At 48.0% G+C, this 16,424-nt stretch overlaps 2 protein-coding genes across 2 annotated transcripts; both read left to right on the top strand.

The window, feature by feature from the left end:
• The first annotated feature begins 8,387 nt into the window (after positions 1–8,387).
• Positions 8,388–10,634, top strand: LOC145803960 (uncharacterized). Its single transcript, XM_082897352.1, has one exon. It carries the CDS (start codon positions 8,388–8,390, stop codon positions 10,632–10,634), a length of 2,247 nt encoding a protein of 748 aa, XP_082753478.1.
• Positions 10,635–11,453: 819 nt separating this feature from the next.
• Positions 11,454–13,628, top strand: LOC145803959 (uncharacterized). The gene is made up of 2 exons (XM_082897351.1): positions 11,454–12,588; positions 13,297–13,628. Exons 1-2 carry the CDS (start codon positions 11,454–11,456, stop codon positions 13,626–13,628), a joined length of 1,467 nt encoding a protein of 488 aa, XP_082753477.1.
• The last annotated feature ends 2,796 nt before the right edge of the window (positions 13,629–16,424 follow it).

The raw sequence follows: 16,424 nt of genomic DNA, 5'->3' as shown, positions 1-16,424 counted from the left end.
GCCTCAAGGTTGACGGTTGGGCTCGCTTCTTGGGCACCGGGCTCAACTTGACCGGGCTGCACTTCCACTTCGGCGTCCTCAGCCTCCGAATCTGTCTCGTCACTTCCTTCTTCAAGCCCCTCCTCGGCCTCCGCTTGAAGCGCACTGAATACATCATTTGCGTAAGGCACGAGGTAGACCGGTAGCTTGGCGGGAGGAGGATTAGTAAATACATCGGTGTCGGAGCCCTGGCCGAGGTGCTCGCAGGCGGACTTCCAGCCAGCCTTGAAAAAGATGTCTTGTGTTGCAAAGACTTGTTTCTTGTAATTCTTCTCGGCTTCGTTAAACCCGGCATTGTTGGCAGCCCGGCAAGCTCTCCTCTTCGTCTTCTTAAAAGCGTCCACCTCAATCTGGAGCTCACTTTGTTTTTTCTCGGCCGCCTCCAGCTGACCGAGCAGTCTGTTGTTGTCAGCATTGGCTATCTGGAGGGAAGCCTTAGCCCGGCCCAGCTCGGCTTGAAGGCTCTCAACCTGGCTGGCTGTGTCATTTGCCTTTTGCCTAAGCCGGTGGATGCGCTCCAAAACCAGATGTTGTTTTTGAATGGCCTGCAAAAAAACAAAGTTGATGAGAAACGGAACCGGGCAAACACTTAGGAAAATTTTCAGAGCTGCATTGGCTTACCCGGGCCATGGACTTTACTGATGACTTGACTAACCGAGTGTCAGGGACGTGGTCGCTGCCAACCACGTCGCTCGGTAGTAGGAATGCTTTGGACAGATCAAAGGCGAGCAGATGCTCTTTGTCAGCCTTGATCGAAGCCGTCGCCGGGATGTCCTGACCCCGGTGCTTCAGATGTGGGCGCCAGGCTGGCACTGGGGCGGGGGCGTCCGTGGGATGCTCGGTGGCGAGCTCGGTGACTAGCTCGGCGGACGGATCTGCCCGAGCTCTTTTCCCGGCCCGCCGCGCAGAAGGTTCTCGGCTGGATTGCCCAGCGGATGCAGTGGCTAGGGCGACCACGGCGCCACTGGATTGACCGGCGGTTGGCGACCGGGTTACCACGCTCGGCACCTCGGCAGATGTGGCGGTGAGCAGGTTCTTGATTCGACTTCTCTTGGCCATTTCTTGCTCGTCTGTTAAACGGATTAACGGGATGTCGGGAAGGGTTGGATCTGGCGGTGGCGAAGGAGCTCTGAGGAAGTCGGTTACTTTACTCCGGCGGGGAGCGGAATATCTATATGTAGGACTGTAGCCGAGTAGTTGGTTACAGTCACGATCCCGGTAGTGAAGCGCGGTCCTGATCGCCTCTACGTTGGGGAAGTTGTAGTTGGCTTGCAAGGCTTGGATGGCTGCAAAAGAAACAAGAGAATGATTAAACTGCGAAAAACATAAGTATGTAAACCGAGATTATTTGCGCAGCTTACATGTGCTCCCAAAACTTTTGCTAATCATCCAGCCCGGTGTCTCGGCTGTTTCATAGTTACCAGACACCCAGAAGAAATCATCGTCATGAAGATCCTTGTCTGGTGTGCCGGTTACGATTTTTTCTCGGCCCGGTCGAATCTTCAAGTAATAGGCGAGACCGTCGCCGGTGTGGCCAAGTGTGTACTGGCGTAGGATCTCGGCTAAACCTAGGCTTATGCCTAACCGGTTATTTAACTCATGCACGCCATTTATTATCCTGTATGTGTTGGTGGACACTTGGGTTGGCGCTAGCCCGGTTCGGCGTAAGAACTCGGTAATCAGCGGGTTAAGAGGGAAACGAAGGCCCCCTTCGACAATGGACAGCACGGTGAAGGGGCATTCCTCCCTACCCCAAGGCGTGGTTTCTTCTTCGGCCAGCTCGAGATGGACGTCGGCCGGGACGCCGTAATCCTCTCTGAAAACGGCTAGCGCGGCCGGAGTGTCCACTAGGAAGCAGAATTTCCCCATTCGAGGCCGACTTACTATAGCCCGGTTGATGGGTTGGGCACGGTGGTAATTGGCTGCAGCTCGGTCCTGAGAAGTTCAGGAATGGCAGTGGTCCCCTTGGACTCTGCAGGAAAAGGATGGCAAGTGTAAGTGAGCGCGGTTTCGCATTAGGAGCTAGACTTCAGCTCGGTCGGTAAGGGTGCCAAACCACCTCGGTTGACTAATTAAGGAGCTCGGTCGCCCAAGCAGACCTAATTTTAGCCCGGTTAAGCGATCGAGTAATTGGGTTATCTCGGTTTGTGCCGTGGTTATTACAAACATGTTGTTTGCCCGGTTTGGTTGGTTTTTTGGATCAAAAGAAGGCCCAGAGCCCGGTTCACTCCAGTTCTTCAGCGTTCTTCAGGGAGACGAAGAACGCCAAGAACAGTGGGAGGTTTGTGACGTTTTCAGTGATCAATGCCCTAAAAGCTACGTTTTTGTGCCCTAATGTGTGTAAAATGAAAGAAAATAGCAACTAGGGGGATCGAAAATCTTACCTTTGGAGGTTGGGGGCAGTTCTTCCAAGAGTGAGAAATGGCAGTCGAGATCGAGTAGAGGGCTTGAGCTCTGGATCGTCAGGAAGTATAAGGGCAGTAGGAAGAAACGGCTTGAGGAGGGTGTTGTATTTGTAAGGGTGAAAGGCCGCCCAAATTCAAATTCTGGCAAAAACGGCGGGTTGGCTGCCCGATGACCAATGGCAGACCGCCACGTGTCCCCATTTATGGCTTTGGCAGGACTGAAGCGACGGGTTGAAAAGACGAAGAGCCAACCGAGCTACTTTCAACGGGAATAGGTCAGCCGAGGAATATAACCGGTCAAATCTGCGGACAATTACGTCAACTAGCTCGGTCGAGGCTTATCGTCTTGACGACCGGAGAAACGTTATCTCGGACGAGGTGAATAATCCCAGTCACGCTTCCGCGGACGGAATTAAGGGGCAATTGAGAGGGTGATTTATGCTCCGGTGTTGGGCCGAGGTATAGACCGAACAAGTTGAGGGCCCAGCAGAGCATTGGGCCGAGATGATCGACTGTTCACCCGGAGGTGGGCTACCAGAAGTTGGGCCGGGCAGAGTTTGGTCTGTGTGCTGCCCCGGACCGTGCAGAAGCTGCTCGGCCAGGAAGTGACCGGTCAGGCTAGGATGCTCGGTCCGAGGATTGTCGAGACCAGACAGACCGAGATGTCGGCGCTCGGAAAGGCGCGGTCAGCCGAGGTAGTTGACTGACCGGCGAGAAGGCCGACCAAAGGAGGAGCCCGGGCTAAGCTCTGCCGAGATGCCGCCTAGCCCGGTCCTTCATTCGGTTATCCGGTTAGGCGCTTAAGGTATGAAGCATGGTATGACCGAGGTAGGGCAGCTCGGCTGCCGAGCTCCAGCTATGCTGACAGGCAGTTGAGAGCAGGTGATGAACGGCATGGTTTATGCTGACAGATGGGATAGCAGAGCCACGTGTCAGGAGATGACAGGGAGTGGATATGGGGCTCAGAAGGTATATAAGCATGTCTGCGCCCCCCATACGCGATAGACGAACACTCTGTAAGAAAATCCTTACACTCAAACACTCTCTCCCTTCTCTCTATTCCCTCTAAGGTGTGTGCTAACTTGACCGTCGGAGGGTTTTTCCGGCCACACACCGCCGGGTAGCTCACCGTTATTTGCTCGCAGGTGATCGGACATCGACGGAGCTCGGAAGAAAGGAATACGGGCACGCCGGAATATTTGCTCCCCGTACAATAGGAATGTTTATAGTAAAATTTTCCTAATGTTAATACTATTAAAAGTCAAATGCACCAACAAGGGGTTGGTTCAGTGGATAAGACTTTTAAATCCCTCGCTCAAGGCTTGAGTTCGAGTCTCGATAACCCTTTGTTGGGGTCAAACATACTCTTTAGTGCCTGGAGCACGCAGGTGCCTAAGCTTTGGCCTCGACGTATGTGTGGTGGGGTTCCCTGCAGATATGCTGTAGGTGCTAAGGGGCGACGTAGGTGTGGATATATGTTATAGGTGCTAAGGGGCAATATGGGGCAACATAGGTGTGGTGGGATTCCCTGCAGATATGCTGTAAGTGCTAAGGCAATATTCCTTGACAAATATATTGGAATAACCTATTTACATATCTATTTTGTTGAATTGAAAAAAAAAAAAAAAACAGAAGTCAAACGCAGACAGTAATATATTTATAATTTTTCAAATTAGATAAAAAAATTATATTTTAAATAAATCTAAAGAAATATACTTATAATTTATTTAAAATCTTAATATAATATGCGAAAGCATAAAAGCACTATTTCGGACGATACTAAGGAACGCGCTTGTTAAATTTGTAAAAGAAATATCCACTCGTAATTTTTCCAATTCATTATTTACTGGTTTTTTTATTATTTTATTTGAATTATTAAATAAAATCCCCCAACAAAAGAGAAAAAAGAAAAAAACCGAGGAGAAAAGTACGAAAAGGTTGGGGTATAAAAAGAAAAAGTTTAATCTAACTTTTATTTTCTAAATTATCACAATTTTTTATATTTCATCCATGTACTATCAATTTCATCTATATAATTCTTAAAGTTTTTATTTTTTATTTTTGTTCAGGTGGCTCAATTGGAGATGATGCCTTGTTTAAAAATATGTTATTTTAGTAAATTTTTTAATTTTTTACAAAAAAAAAATTAAGAGAATGATATAACAACTTATAGTGACTTTTTGACTAAAACTGAAAGTTGCCAAACGAATTGATGAGAAAAATGGTAGAATTTTAATTTAAACAATTTAAATCCTACAATCAATAGTAAATTAGAAAAAATATTTCATTTACACAATTTTTCCTTGTAAACTCTCTCGAATGACGTGACAAGAAGAAGATAAATTAATGACTTACACTTCTATATTCCTCCCTTCTCTCAAAACTTTTCAGCTAATCTTGTCACGTCGTTTAAAGATATTTGTAAGAAAAAAATTGTGTGGATATAAATTAGTTCTGGTATAATTTGTTCAAAATAGTAAGAAAAATCAGTATTCTTTTGTATGATTTAAGCTTTTACAATTAGCAAATAACATTTTCTCATTAAATTAGACTTCAAATTTTATAAACTAAATAGATCAAATTGATAATTAAAAAAAAATATTAATAATCTATCTATATGTTATATAAGTAAAAAGGAATATCTAATATGAACGATTCTAATGCCTCTGAAGTCTCAAACTAATTTTTCTGAATTTTTATAATTATAAATTTACTCTATTTCTTATGTGGCATACTTCTCCCACTCTATCCTTATTTGTTTTGACTTTTCAAATTTAAAAAAAAAAATCCACACAAAGGCATAATCTCTTTAAACTCTCTCAAATTACCCTTCTTTCCTACCCTTTCTCATTTATATTTCTTTTGTTGAAAAATTTGAATTAAAATTTACTCTAATGGTTGTGTCTCTTGAGATGGAAAGGTGTGTCATTTTAAAGAGTTACAACCTTTCTGAAGAGTCATGGATGAATCTATAAATTCCATCTCCCTCACTTCAATTTGGATGGAGAATTTGTCATTTCTTCTTCATCTTTGCATTTATTCTTCATATTTTTCCTGAGTCTAATTTTTCCTATAAAGAGAGTGCATGCACAACAAAGTTCGCTAGGCTTGTAATAGTAGTGCTGCTAGTGTAAGATATTGATCGTTGTATCATGGGAGATAGACGTCCATTGAATCATAAGCACTGATAGGAAGACAAATCTGTCTTAAGAAAAGTATGTCACACACTTGACTCGATCAGGTTTTATCTATTTATGTACTGTAAATTTTATTTTAGTTTTGGTTTTGCTCAAAAACCGTTTACATATTTTTAAATTATTTTTTACATATAGTTTGGTATTATTTTTCTAACAATCTTAAGACAGACTCATTCATGTTTATAGTTTTTGAGAAAATATAATTGATTTATTATTTGTATATGGTGAATTGCATGGGCCGGTGGCATTGCAATATGTTGGACCATCATATTTGTTTTTTTTCTCTTCAATATTCAAATTTATTGTTTGATGGTTGTTAATAGTTTATATACAATTATTATTGTTGTATAACTGGAAACTTGCAGCTTGAATAGAACTTACCATGATAAATATTTGTTTATGTGATGTTAGTCATCATTCGAATATATGGTATTAAAAAATGATTTGTTCAAATCAATTACTTTTGTGCATTGTTTATTTGGAGATGGAATGGTTACATTCGTGAGGGAAATATAAACGTTACTCGCAAACTGTTTGATGAAAACCCCTTTTCGAGAGACCCCTTTTCGAGAGACGTCTCTTGGAATTTGATGTTTTTCGGATACTTAAAACACAACCAAATCCAACACGCTCAACACATGTTCAATCAAATGCTCCTAAGAGACGTTGTTTCTCATGTTATCTGGTTTGCTCTAGATCAAAAACCCACAAAGAATCTACCATTGTTTCCTATGTATGGGAAGAGATAGATTGAGACCGAATGATTTCACATTTTCAATAATCATCAGCGCGCTTACAAACATGGGATTTACCCTTTTGATCCCTCAACTCCATGGCCTTGCACTCTGTTCAACACTAAATTCGTGTGTGTTTGTTGGGTCCTCATTGATGGGAGGTTACACTGATTTGGGAGATCGCAAAGGTTTATATCTAGTGTTTGATGAAATTTTAGCAAAAATGTGAGGCTCAGAGAACTTTTGAGATGATGTGTGAGAAGAATTTTATTTCTTGGACTACTTTGATATTTGCCATGATGGCAATGATGGTTTATACAGGAAATGTTTTATATATAAAAGTTTTTATTTTTTAATTTAGTTTATTTATTAGAAAACTGGTTTTTTGTTTAAATCAGAAGAATTTGAAAATAGTTTTCTGAGAGGGGAGATTTGCGCGTTAGTACGGCCGAGCTACGATAACGCCGATCATGACGAACCGCACGGCGCCGAGCAGACTCCTCTCTTGTATGGCCCAGTGGCCTGACTTGCACGGCCAGAGAGGTCGACCGACCAGACACGAACCAATGCCTGGCCGAGCTATGACGCGGCTGAGCGCGCAGCGGTGTCTGATGACCAAGCTAAGAGGAGCCCGGACTAGACTTGAGATGCGATTAGCGCCGGCATGGGCCTAACCGATCGGCCGAGATGGACGGGCTTCATGTGATCAAGAATGAAGAACGGTGGAAGTCCAGCGTGCTTCATGGCCGGTCAGTCAAGTGGGACTGATCATAAATAGCTCGGTCATAAGCATAACACTTTGGCCCCTTTGCCAAGTGGCAGGTCGGCGTTTATTAGCTCGGTTGTGTGCTTGTGGAGAATTGCCTCCACAAGGAACCGGCCGGTCGTGGTACTCCGGTTAAGTGTGCCACCTGGGCCAATGGCGTGAGAAAGAGGACATCTGCTCCACGCACGCACCAATACTGTTTGGCAGTTCTGCATGTGCTGGTTGGAGGACAAAATCTTTATACGCGTAAGGTGGTGAGAGGCAAGCACTGCCACCTGTCCAGGGAAGGACAACAGAGGTGGTGCACGCACGATCTTGGGGCTGCATGGCCAGCCTAGAAATAGTGGAGGAAGGTGAACGTTAGAGGTATGTACCTTCTTCCCCAAAGAGAATACTCTCTCTCTAACAGTTTTCTTCTTCCTCAAGTGGACTGACTTGATCGTCGGAGGGTTTATCCGGCACACCACCGCCGGGCAGCTCACCGTTTCTGTGTTTCCAGGTAGACGCCGTCAAGAGAAGCTTGGAGTACAAGGAGTACGGAAAGCAAAGGATATTTTGCCCCCGTACAATTGGCGCCGTCTGTGGGAAGTCTTTGATACTCAACCCTTGTTCTTTGAGCTTCTTCGACCATTTCCATGGCAAACAATGGCGAAGCCCCACTGTCCGTCGTCGATGGCGTCACACCTAAGTATGTTCGCTTGAGAGAAGGCCCCCCGAATATTCCAGCCATAGCGGGCCTAGAGACTTCTTCGCGAGGTGCGCGAGACAAACGCGGGAGGAGTACTGATCGCTCGCAGAGTCCAGAGGGCCGCCGAGCCGGGGGGAGTCCCATGCACAGCACCTGGAGCACAAACTCAAGGACCAAGACGTCCTCATTCGCAAGATGGCGGCGGAGATGGAGCTGCTGAAACGCCAAATTAAAGGGAAGGGTGTTGCTGGAGAGGGCAACCTCAGTGAGCGCACCCCGTCCCCTCGTTGTAGCAGTCGCCGCCAGGGGAAGACTCACTCTCTCTCCATCACCAGGAACTATGGGGTTGGAGATTCTGACCAAAGAGGGGGCAGGTCCCTCTCTCGCGACAGCACTTACTGCCCCTCACGCCCGACGCCGACGTCGGGATCCTCTTTCTCCACACGTTCCAGGGACTTGAGGGATGTATTGAAGGAGAGGGCGCGCCATCGAGAGGCTCGGAGAGTGCCGGCATTGCAGAGATTGAGCGCTCCAGTTCATTGTAGTGAGGAAGTGGCGATGCCAGGCCCCAAAGTGATAGCCCCTGCGCTGGTGGACAAAGAGCTGGTGCGACTTACAGCCACGCTGCTGTCTCCAGATATTGAAAGTACACCACTCCCCGCCAGATTCCACCAGCCAAAGTTCACTTTGTACGATGGCAAGACGGATCCGTACATGCATGTGAGCCATTACCGGCAAGTAATGGCTGGCCACTGGCGCAACGACGCCTTAATGTGCCTCATATTCCCAACAAGCTTGGGAGAGCCGGGTTTGAAGTGGTTCGAAAGGCTCCCGGAGAGGAGTATTGAGGGGTGGCAGCAACTAGCGGAAGCCTTCGTCACCAGATTCAAAACCAACACACGAACGCCGAAGGAGGTCGACCACCTCCTGGGCGTCAAGATGGAGTCTGGATGTTCGTTGAAGGCATATAATGCGAAATACTGGAAAACTTACAATGAGATCCTCAACTGCCCCACCAATCTGGTGATCACTCAATACAAACGGGGTCTCCCAATCGGACATAGGCTGCGAGATTCACTCACGATGCATCAACCCACGACCATGGAGTCGTTGATGCAGCAGATCAATGAGCACATTCGTGTAAAGGATGATGCCGCCTCCGTGACCGAGAAGGCTAATCCGATCGCGGCAGACAGAAGGGTGGCGGGGAAAGTTCACTCGGTTGGGCAGGAGGATAACCGCCCAAACAACCGGTCAAAAGATCAGCGCCATGGTTCAAACCGTGATGACAGAAACAAGGGCCGCCAAAACGACCGGGCTGACACTCCCCGTGATGCAGCAGAGGATGCCAAAAGAAAATGGAAGGCACGAACTGGAATCACCACGGTCTTTAAAATCCCCATCTACCACGTTTTGAGCGAGATTCGAGGTGAACCCTTCGTCCGTTGGCCGGCCAAGTTGGGGAGTGCGCAGCGGGGTTTCAATTCGAAATATCGCTGCACCTTCCATGAAGAACGGGGCCACCGAACGGAGGACTGCTTGCCGCTCAAACAACACTTGGAGGAGTTGGTGACGGCTGAACATCTTGACCAATACATAGATGGAGGAATGAAGGCCGCACCATCAGGGCAAGCCGAGCCAAACGGCCTAGCCGCCCTGGATGCGGCCCCGCAAGGTGTAATCAATGTTATCCATGGTATCATTGAACCGGCCAGGGTCTGCGAGCTGAGAGGGATGATCAAGAAGGCTGAGCACATGAGGGAAGTGTTCTCTGTTCAGCCTGCTGTGAAGAGGGGAAAGACCGAAGAGAGGGACATCCTTTTATTCTCGACCAAGGACTTAGAAAGAGTTCAGATGCCGCACAATGATGCTTTAGTAGTCACTCTTCGCGTCAAAGACTTTGACATCAAGAGAATCTTGATCGACCAGGGGAGTTCAGTAGAAATTATGTATTATGACGCGTTTAAACAAATGAAGTTGGAAGACAAGGACTTAGCCCCCACAACGTCCCCTTTGGTCGGCTTCAACTCACAGCCAGAATGGCCAATCGAAAAGATTATTTTTCCGGTCAAAGCTGGATCGGTCGTAAAGCAAGTAGAATTCTGGGTGCTCAAAGTTCCATCGACTTACAACTTGATCTTAGGCAGGGGCTGGCTGCACGCCATGCAAGCAGTTGCTTCGACCTTCCACCAAGTCATGCGCTTTCCGGCGCCCACCGGGCAAATCGAAGAAGTTTGGGGTGACCAGGTGATGGCAAAACAATGCTTCATTGCGGTAAATGGCAGTCGAGAAGCCAAAGGGTTCGTCCAGATGATTGAGGGGCCCGAGGGGAAGGAGGTCCTTGAAGACGTAGGAAGGAAGGCCGAGGAAAAATCGGTAGAGGATTTGGTTGAAGTGCGCATCGACGAGAACGACCTGACTAAGTTCTTCCTCTTGGGATCATCTTTGTTGAGCGCCGAGCGGTTAGATTACGTCAAATTCTTGACTTCTAATTTGGAGGCCTTTGCATGGACGCCTTACGATATGCCTGGCGTTGACCCAAGCTTCATTTGCCATCAGTTGAATGTCTTCCCTGATGCACGGCCCGTCATCCAAAGGACACGCCGCTCAGCCTTGCACCATGCTGAGGTGGTAGCGGAAGAAGTGAAGAACCTGTTAGAAGCTGGGGCCATAGAAGAAGTGCAATACCCTCGATGGATATCCAACACGGTGGTGGTTCCAAAGAAGAACGGCAAGTGGCGGGTCTGCGTTGACTACAAGACTGTCAATCGTGCTTGCCCAAAGGATAGCTTTCCCCTCCCTTGAATTGACCAGCTGGTGGACTTAACCGCTGGCCATCAAAGGTTTAGCTTCTTGGACGCATATCGCGGCTACCACCAAATAGCTATGTATAGACCGAACCGAGAGATCACATCATTCACCACTCCCAGGGGCTTATATTGCTACAAAGTCATGTCGTTCGGACTAAAGAACGTCGGGGCGACTTTTCAGAGGATGGTAACAAAGATGTTCGCTCCTCTTTTGGGTCGAACAATGGAGGCCTATGTCGACGACATGGTGGTGAAGAGTAGGGAGAAGTCTCAACACCTCGCCGACCTAGCAGAAATGTTTGCCATCCTAAAGCACCATAAGCTTCGTCTAAACGCCTCCAAATGCGCCTTCGGAGTTGGCATTGGGAAGTTCTTGGGTTTTCTGGTTACTAACCGGGGAATCGAAGCCGACCCATCACAAATCAAGGCAATACAAGAGCTGGAGCGTCCTAACTCCACGAAGGACGTGCAATATCTTGCCGGGATGGCAGCCGCGTTGAACAGATTTATCAGCCGATCTTCGGATCGTTGCAGGCCATTCTTTAAAACTTTGAAGTCCAAATTCTTCTAGGATGATGAGTGCGACCGCGCACTAGCAGACCTGAAAGCATATCTCTCCTCAGCCCCTATTTTGGTCACGCCTCAGCCGGGCAAAGAGTTGTACCTCTACTTGGCTGTCTCTCAACACGCGGTCAGCGCGGTATTGGTCCGTGCTGAAGGCATCCAGCACCTACCGATCTTCTATGTAAGCAAGACTCTGCTCCCAGCCGAAACGAGATATCTTTCCTTGGAAAAATTGGCGCTGGCCCTAATGATGGCGTCAAGAAAGCTGGCACACTATTTTCATGCCCATACAATAGTTGTGTTAACTGAGTTCCCACTCAAGGTGCTTTTTGAAAATGCAGACTTTACTGGGAGAATTTTGAAATGGGCCATGGAATTAGGACAATATGACATCAAGTTCCGACCACGCACCGCAATCAAGGCTCAAGCACTTGCTGACTTTGTGGCGGAATTTGCCCCTGGGATGCATCTAGTATACTCGATTGATTTGGTTGGTGCGGATTTAGCACAACCCATGGTTCTGGCAACAAAAACAAGTGTTGGTTCGCAAGTAGGAAAAGGGACGAGCACGACCGAACTAACAAAGTCCGGCGATGATGAACCCAACCAAGACAAGGAAAGAGACCAGAATGAACCGATCAGAGACTTGGAATTGAGAAGCTCCAAGAACCCCTCTGATTGCTGGAAGCTGTTTATTGGTGAGATGTGGAAGCTTTTCATTGATGGGGCATCCAACAAACATGGGGCCGGGCTGGGCATCGTGCTGAACTCACCGGACGGGCTGGTCATCGAGCAGGCAATTACATTCGGCTTCCTAGCATCCAACAACGAGGCTGAGTATGACGCTCTCCTTGCCGGACTAAGAAGCGTGCTGAGAATGAAAGCCACAACCCTTATGGTATTCAGTGATTCCAAGTTGGTGGTCAATCAGGTCTCAGGGGAGTATGAGGCAAAGGACGAAAGAATGGCCAAGTATCAGGCGCTGGTACGCGCAGAGATCAAGAAGTTCGCTGCAATAAGGATGGAACAAATCGACCGCGAGGAAAACAGTGCGGCTGATGAATTGGCCGGACTTGCTTCTGCTCAGACAGCTTTTCCTAACCCCTTGATGATAGAATTTTTACCCCGGCCAAGCATTGAGGAACCAAAATCAGCCGAGGTACTCTGCACCGATTTGGGTCCTTTCTGGATGGATCCCATCGTCGCCTTCCTGAGAGATAGAGTTCTGCTGGAAGAAAAGAAGACGGCCAACAAGGCCCGAGCCAAGTCAGAGCGGTTTTGGCTCTCCCCTTCCGGAGCTTTGTATAAGAAGTCTTTCGCCGGGCCGTACTTGAAGTGTGTTCACCCCTCTAAGGTGGAGGCCTTCCTCTATGAGATCCATGAAGGCATCTGTGGCAGCCATTCTAGGGGCAGATCTTTGGCCTACCGAGCGATTTCTCAGGGCTACTGGTGGCCATGCATGCAGGCGGATGCGTAGAAGTACGTTCGCCGGTGTGAAAAATGTCAGAAGTTTGCTCATCAGATCCATCAGCCAGCAAGAGAACTGCTCCCCCTTACCAGTCCTTGGCCGTTCGCACTCTGGGGATTGGACATAGTGGAGCCACTTCCAGCGGCCCCGGGCAATCGGAAGTTCTTCATCGCCGCCACTGACTACTTCACGAAGTGGGTTGAGGCCGAGCCATTGGCGACCATAAAGGAAAAGGACGTGAAGAAGTTTGTATGGAGAAATGTCATCACCCGTTTCGGTATACCCAAGGCCCTCATCTCGGATAATGGCACTCAATTCGATGGAAAACTCTTTCGCGGATTTTGTGAAGAGTTGAAGATCAAGTTTTACAATTCAACGCCAGCCTATCCTCAGTCAAATGGTCAAGCCGAAGCCTCAAACAAGACCATCCTGGATGGGCTGAAGAAGCGGCTTGAGAAGGCCAAGGGCAAGTGGGCAGAAGAACTCCTTAATGTGCTCTGGGCATACCGCACTACGCCAAGGCGGTCGACTGGGGAAACACCATTTGCTTTGGCCTATGGCATGGAGGCCGTCATCCCGTTGGAAATGGGTATGCCAACCATCCGCTCTGAAAATTTCTAGCCAGATCTGAATAATGAAGCGGTGGCATTGGAGCTGGACCTTGCTGAAGAAAGGAGGGAGCGAGCATTGATCCATATAGCGGCTTATCAACAAGAACTCTCCAAAAAGTACAACAAGGCTGTGCACCCCAAGCTATTCAAGATTGAGGACTGGGCATTAAGAAAGGTGCTTGGCAACACGGTGGTCCCAGGTGAAGGAAAGCTCAGTGCAAATTGGGAAGGACCATACAAGGTGATTAGTCTCGCCGGCAAAGGAGCATACCATTTAGAAGATTCGGATGGCAAGGCTGTCCCCCGACCTTGGAACGCAGCCAATCTTAAGGTCTTTTACTTTTAAGATGTAATCGCTTTTGTTGTTTAGATTTATGTAACTTTGAGCCTCTTGGCATTTTGATGTAAGAGATGTAGCACGATATTATGTAATGAAAATTAGCCCTCTCGTTGTCCGGTATTACATCTCTGTACAATGACATCGCAAGGATACAAGACAATTATGGCTGCCAGGGGCAAGGAGACCGACCTGAATGGGACCGGACTGATCTCCTCTCGCTGGAATGGAAACAGGCCGCACAAACAGTTGGTGCTTTATCCAAAGAAATGATTGGCGAATGAACCAATTCACATATGAGCCGAGCTGGGATTTGCTCGGCCAACGAGAATGTTGGCGACATGACCAACCTAAATGAAACATTGGTGTTTTGCCCAATGTAGCGGCTGGGCTGACTTTGCTCGGCCAGATTTGGCATGTTGGTGTTTTGTCCAACTAATGAGAAGCCGAGCTGACATTGCTCGGCAGAAGTGAAATGTTGGCGATCTACCCAACTGAAAGGGCGAGCTGGTTTTTGCTCGGTCACATTGAAGTACTAGAATTTTATAAAGTTTGAAAACCCGTTAAGGCCGAGCTGATTTTGCTCGGCCCCGTTCATGAGCCCTTAATTTCGAGCCGAGCAGATTTTGCTCGGCATTTTAAAAGTTACATTTGAAATTTCAAGGAGCCGAGCTGCTAGATGAAGTTTGAACACATTTAAGGAAATTTTGCACGTTGAAGCCAAAAAGCAATAGAAGTTAAACGGGCAAAAAGTTCGAAAATTTCATTCATTGAGAAAGTTACAGTACATAAGGGCGGACATAGCCCGGTTACATTCCAAAACAAAGAAAGGAAAGAAGTAAACAAAAAACAAAGAAAATAAAGGCAGAGTTCAATCTAATTCTAGTTCAGCTGTCTGTTCGGCGACTTGCACAGTTTGCTCGGCCTCCTCCACATTGCGCTCGGGCAGGTTTTCTTCGGCCTCATCGTCAGCACCCTCCACCGTGACAAGCTCCCGGTCAATAACTTCTTCATCGTCGGTATCTTGAGATGCTGCAGGAGAAGTTTGCTCGATTTGCTGTGCGGCGGCGGCTTCTTCTTCGGCCTCTTTCCGTGCCTCTGCGATAAGCCAGTTTTGAGTGGCCTGGGAGTACGCCAACATGTAGACCGGGATATAGGCCGTAGGTGGATTTATGAACATGTCAGAATCCTGTCCAAGGCCAACTCTCTCCACGGCAGCTTTCCAGCCGCACTAGAAAAAGATGTCCTTGCTCGCTTGGACCTGCCGCTCATAAGTTTTCTCCCCCTGAGCGTATCCCCGGTCCTCGGCGTCGTCCACAGCTTTGTCCTTTTCTTCTTTGTGGGCATCGCGCAGCTTGCGCAGCTCGGCGAGGTACCAGGCCTTATTTGACTTCACGGCCCTTTGTTTGTCCGCCTCAGCTCGGTCAACCTTCAGGCGCAGTTCATCTTGCTCGGCCATAACTACATCTTGCGCGGCCTTGAGTTTCTCAATCTCGACCTTTTGAACCTTGTTTTCGGCAATGGCATCCCGAAGGCTCTGCCGCACTTTGATCATTCGGTCGTGGGCCAAATAGTTCTTTTGCGCGGCTTGAAAACAAGCGAGAGATTGTGAGTATTCGAGAAACCGAGCAAAAACCGAGAAAACAGTTTAAAGTAAAGAATGGAGAACTTACCAGCACTATGGATTTTGCCGCCGAACGGAGGACCTTGAGGTCGGAAAGCTCGTCGTGTTTTTTCATACCAGCGGGCAAGATCAACCCCTTGGTCAAATTGAAACCAAGCGAGTAGTCCTTGTCTGCGTAGACAAAGTCTTCAGCAGAAACTCCTCGGCCCTGGTATTTGAACTTGGGCTCCCAGATCGGAGGGGTGGCTGGGCCCTTGGATTTGCCGGTCTGTGGTTGCTCGGTCTGGTCCCCGAGCTCAATGGAGACGCGATCGATAGAGTCTTCATCTGCTAGACGCGGCCCGGTTTGCTCCTTCCTCGGCCGCTTCTTAGACCGACCAGCCGGTTGCTCGCTGGCAAGTGCCAGTACTGCCCCTTCTTGTTGTCCGGTGGGTGTGGAGGATGTCCCCCCAATTGCCTCTGGTTTTTGGGACTCGCCTTCTTCCCCGGTGATCATGGACTTGATGGCCCTGATTTTCGCCATTTCTTGCTCGGCGGTGAGTGGAACAAGCCTGATTGGTGGTAGGTTCGGATCTGGTTCTGGGGTTGGTGCACGCAGAAAGTCGGTAACCCGGCTCTTGCGCGGTGTGGTGTAATGGTATGTCTGTTCGAAGCCGAGCAGTTTCGAAGCCTCCCTCTCCTCGGCAGGATGGCACAACAGGGCTCTGATGGCCTCTTGGTTGGCCTGGTGGTAGTCTGCTGCTTGGTGCTTATCTGCAAAAAGAAGATAAGTGTTAGATTAGCATGGAAAGTAATTAATGCATAAAGAAAATAGCGCGGTCAGCCAAGCGACTCACTGGCACTGCCAAAATCCTTTCTAATATACCATCCCGGTATGGGTGCCTCGGTGTCCTCTTAGCGACCGGACACCGACAAGAAGTCGTCGTCGTTGGTCTCCTTGTCCAGGTTGCCCTCTATTAGCTTTGCTCGGCCCTTCTTGACTTTGAGGTACCAGCAAAGCCCACTCTTATTTCTACTTAGACTATACTGATGGAAAATTTCGGCCAGACCGAGATTGAGACCGAGCCTCCGGTTCAGCTCAGCGACCCCGTTTATTATTTTGTAAGTGTTATTTGAAACTTGGGTCGGGCAAAGCCTTGTCTGCCTCAAAAATTCGCAGATCAAGGGTTGAACCGGGAAGC

This window comes from Camellia sinensis, chromosome 12 (genome assembly GCF_055761805.1).
Source record: "Camellia sinensis isolate YWXY chromosome 12, ASM5576180v1, whole genome shotgun sequence".
NCBI lineage: Eukaryota > Viridiplantae > Streptophyta > Magnoliopsida > Ericales > Theaceae > Camellia > Camellia sinensis.
This window is presented reverse-complemented; position numbering and strand designations above follow the sequence as displayed.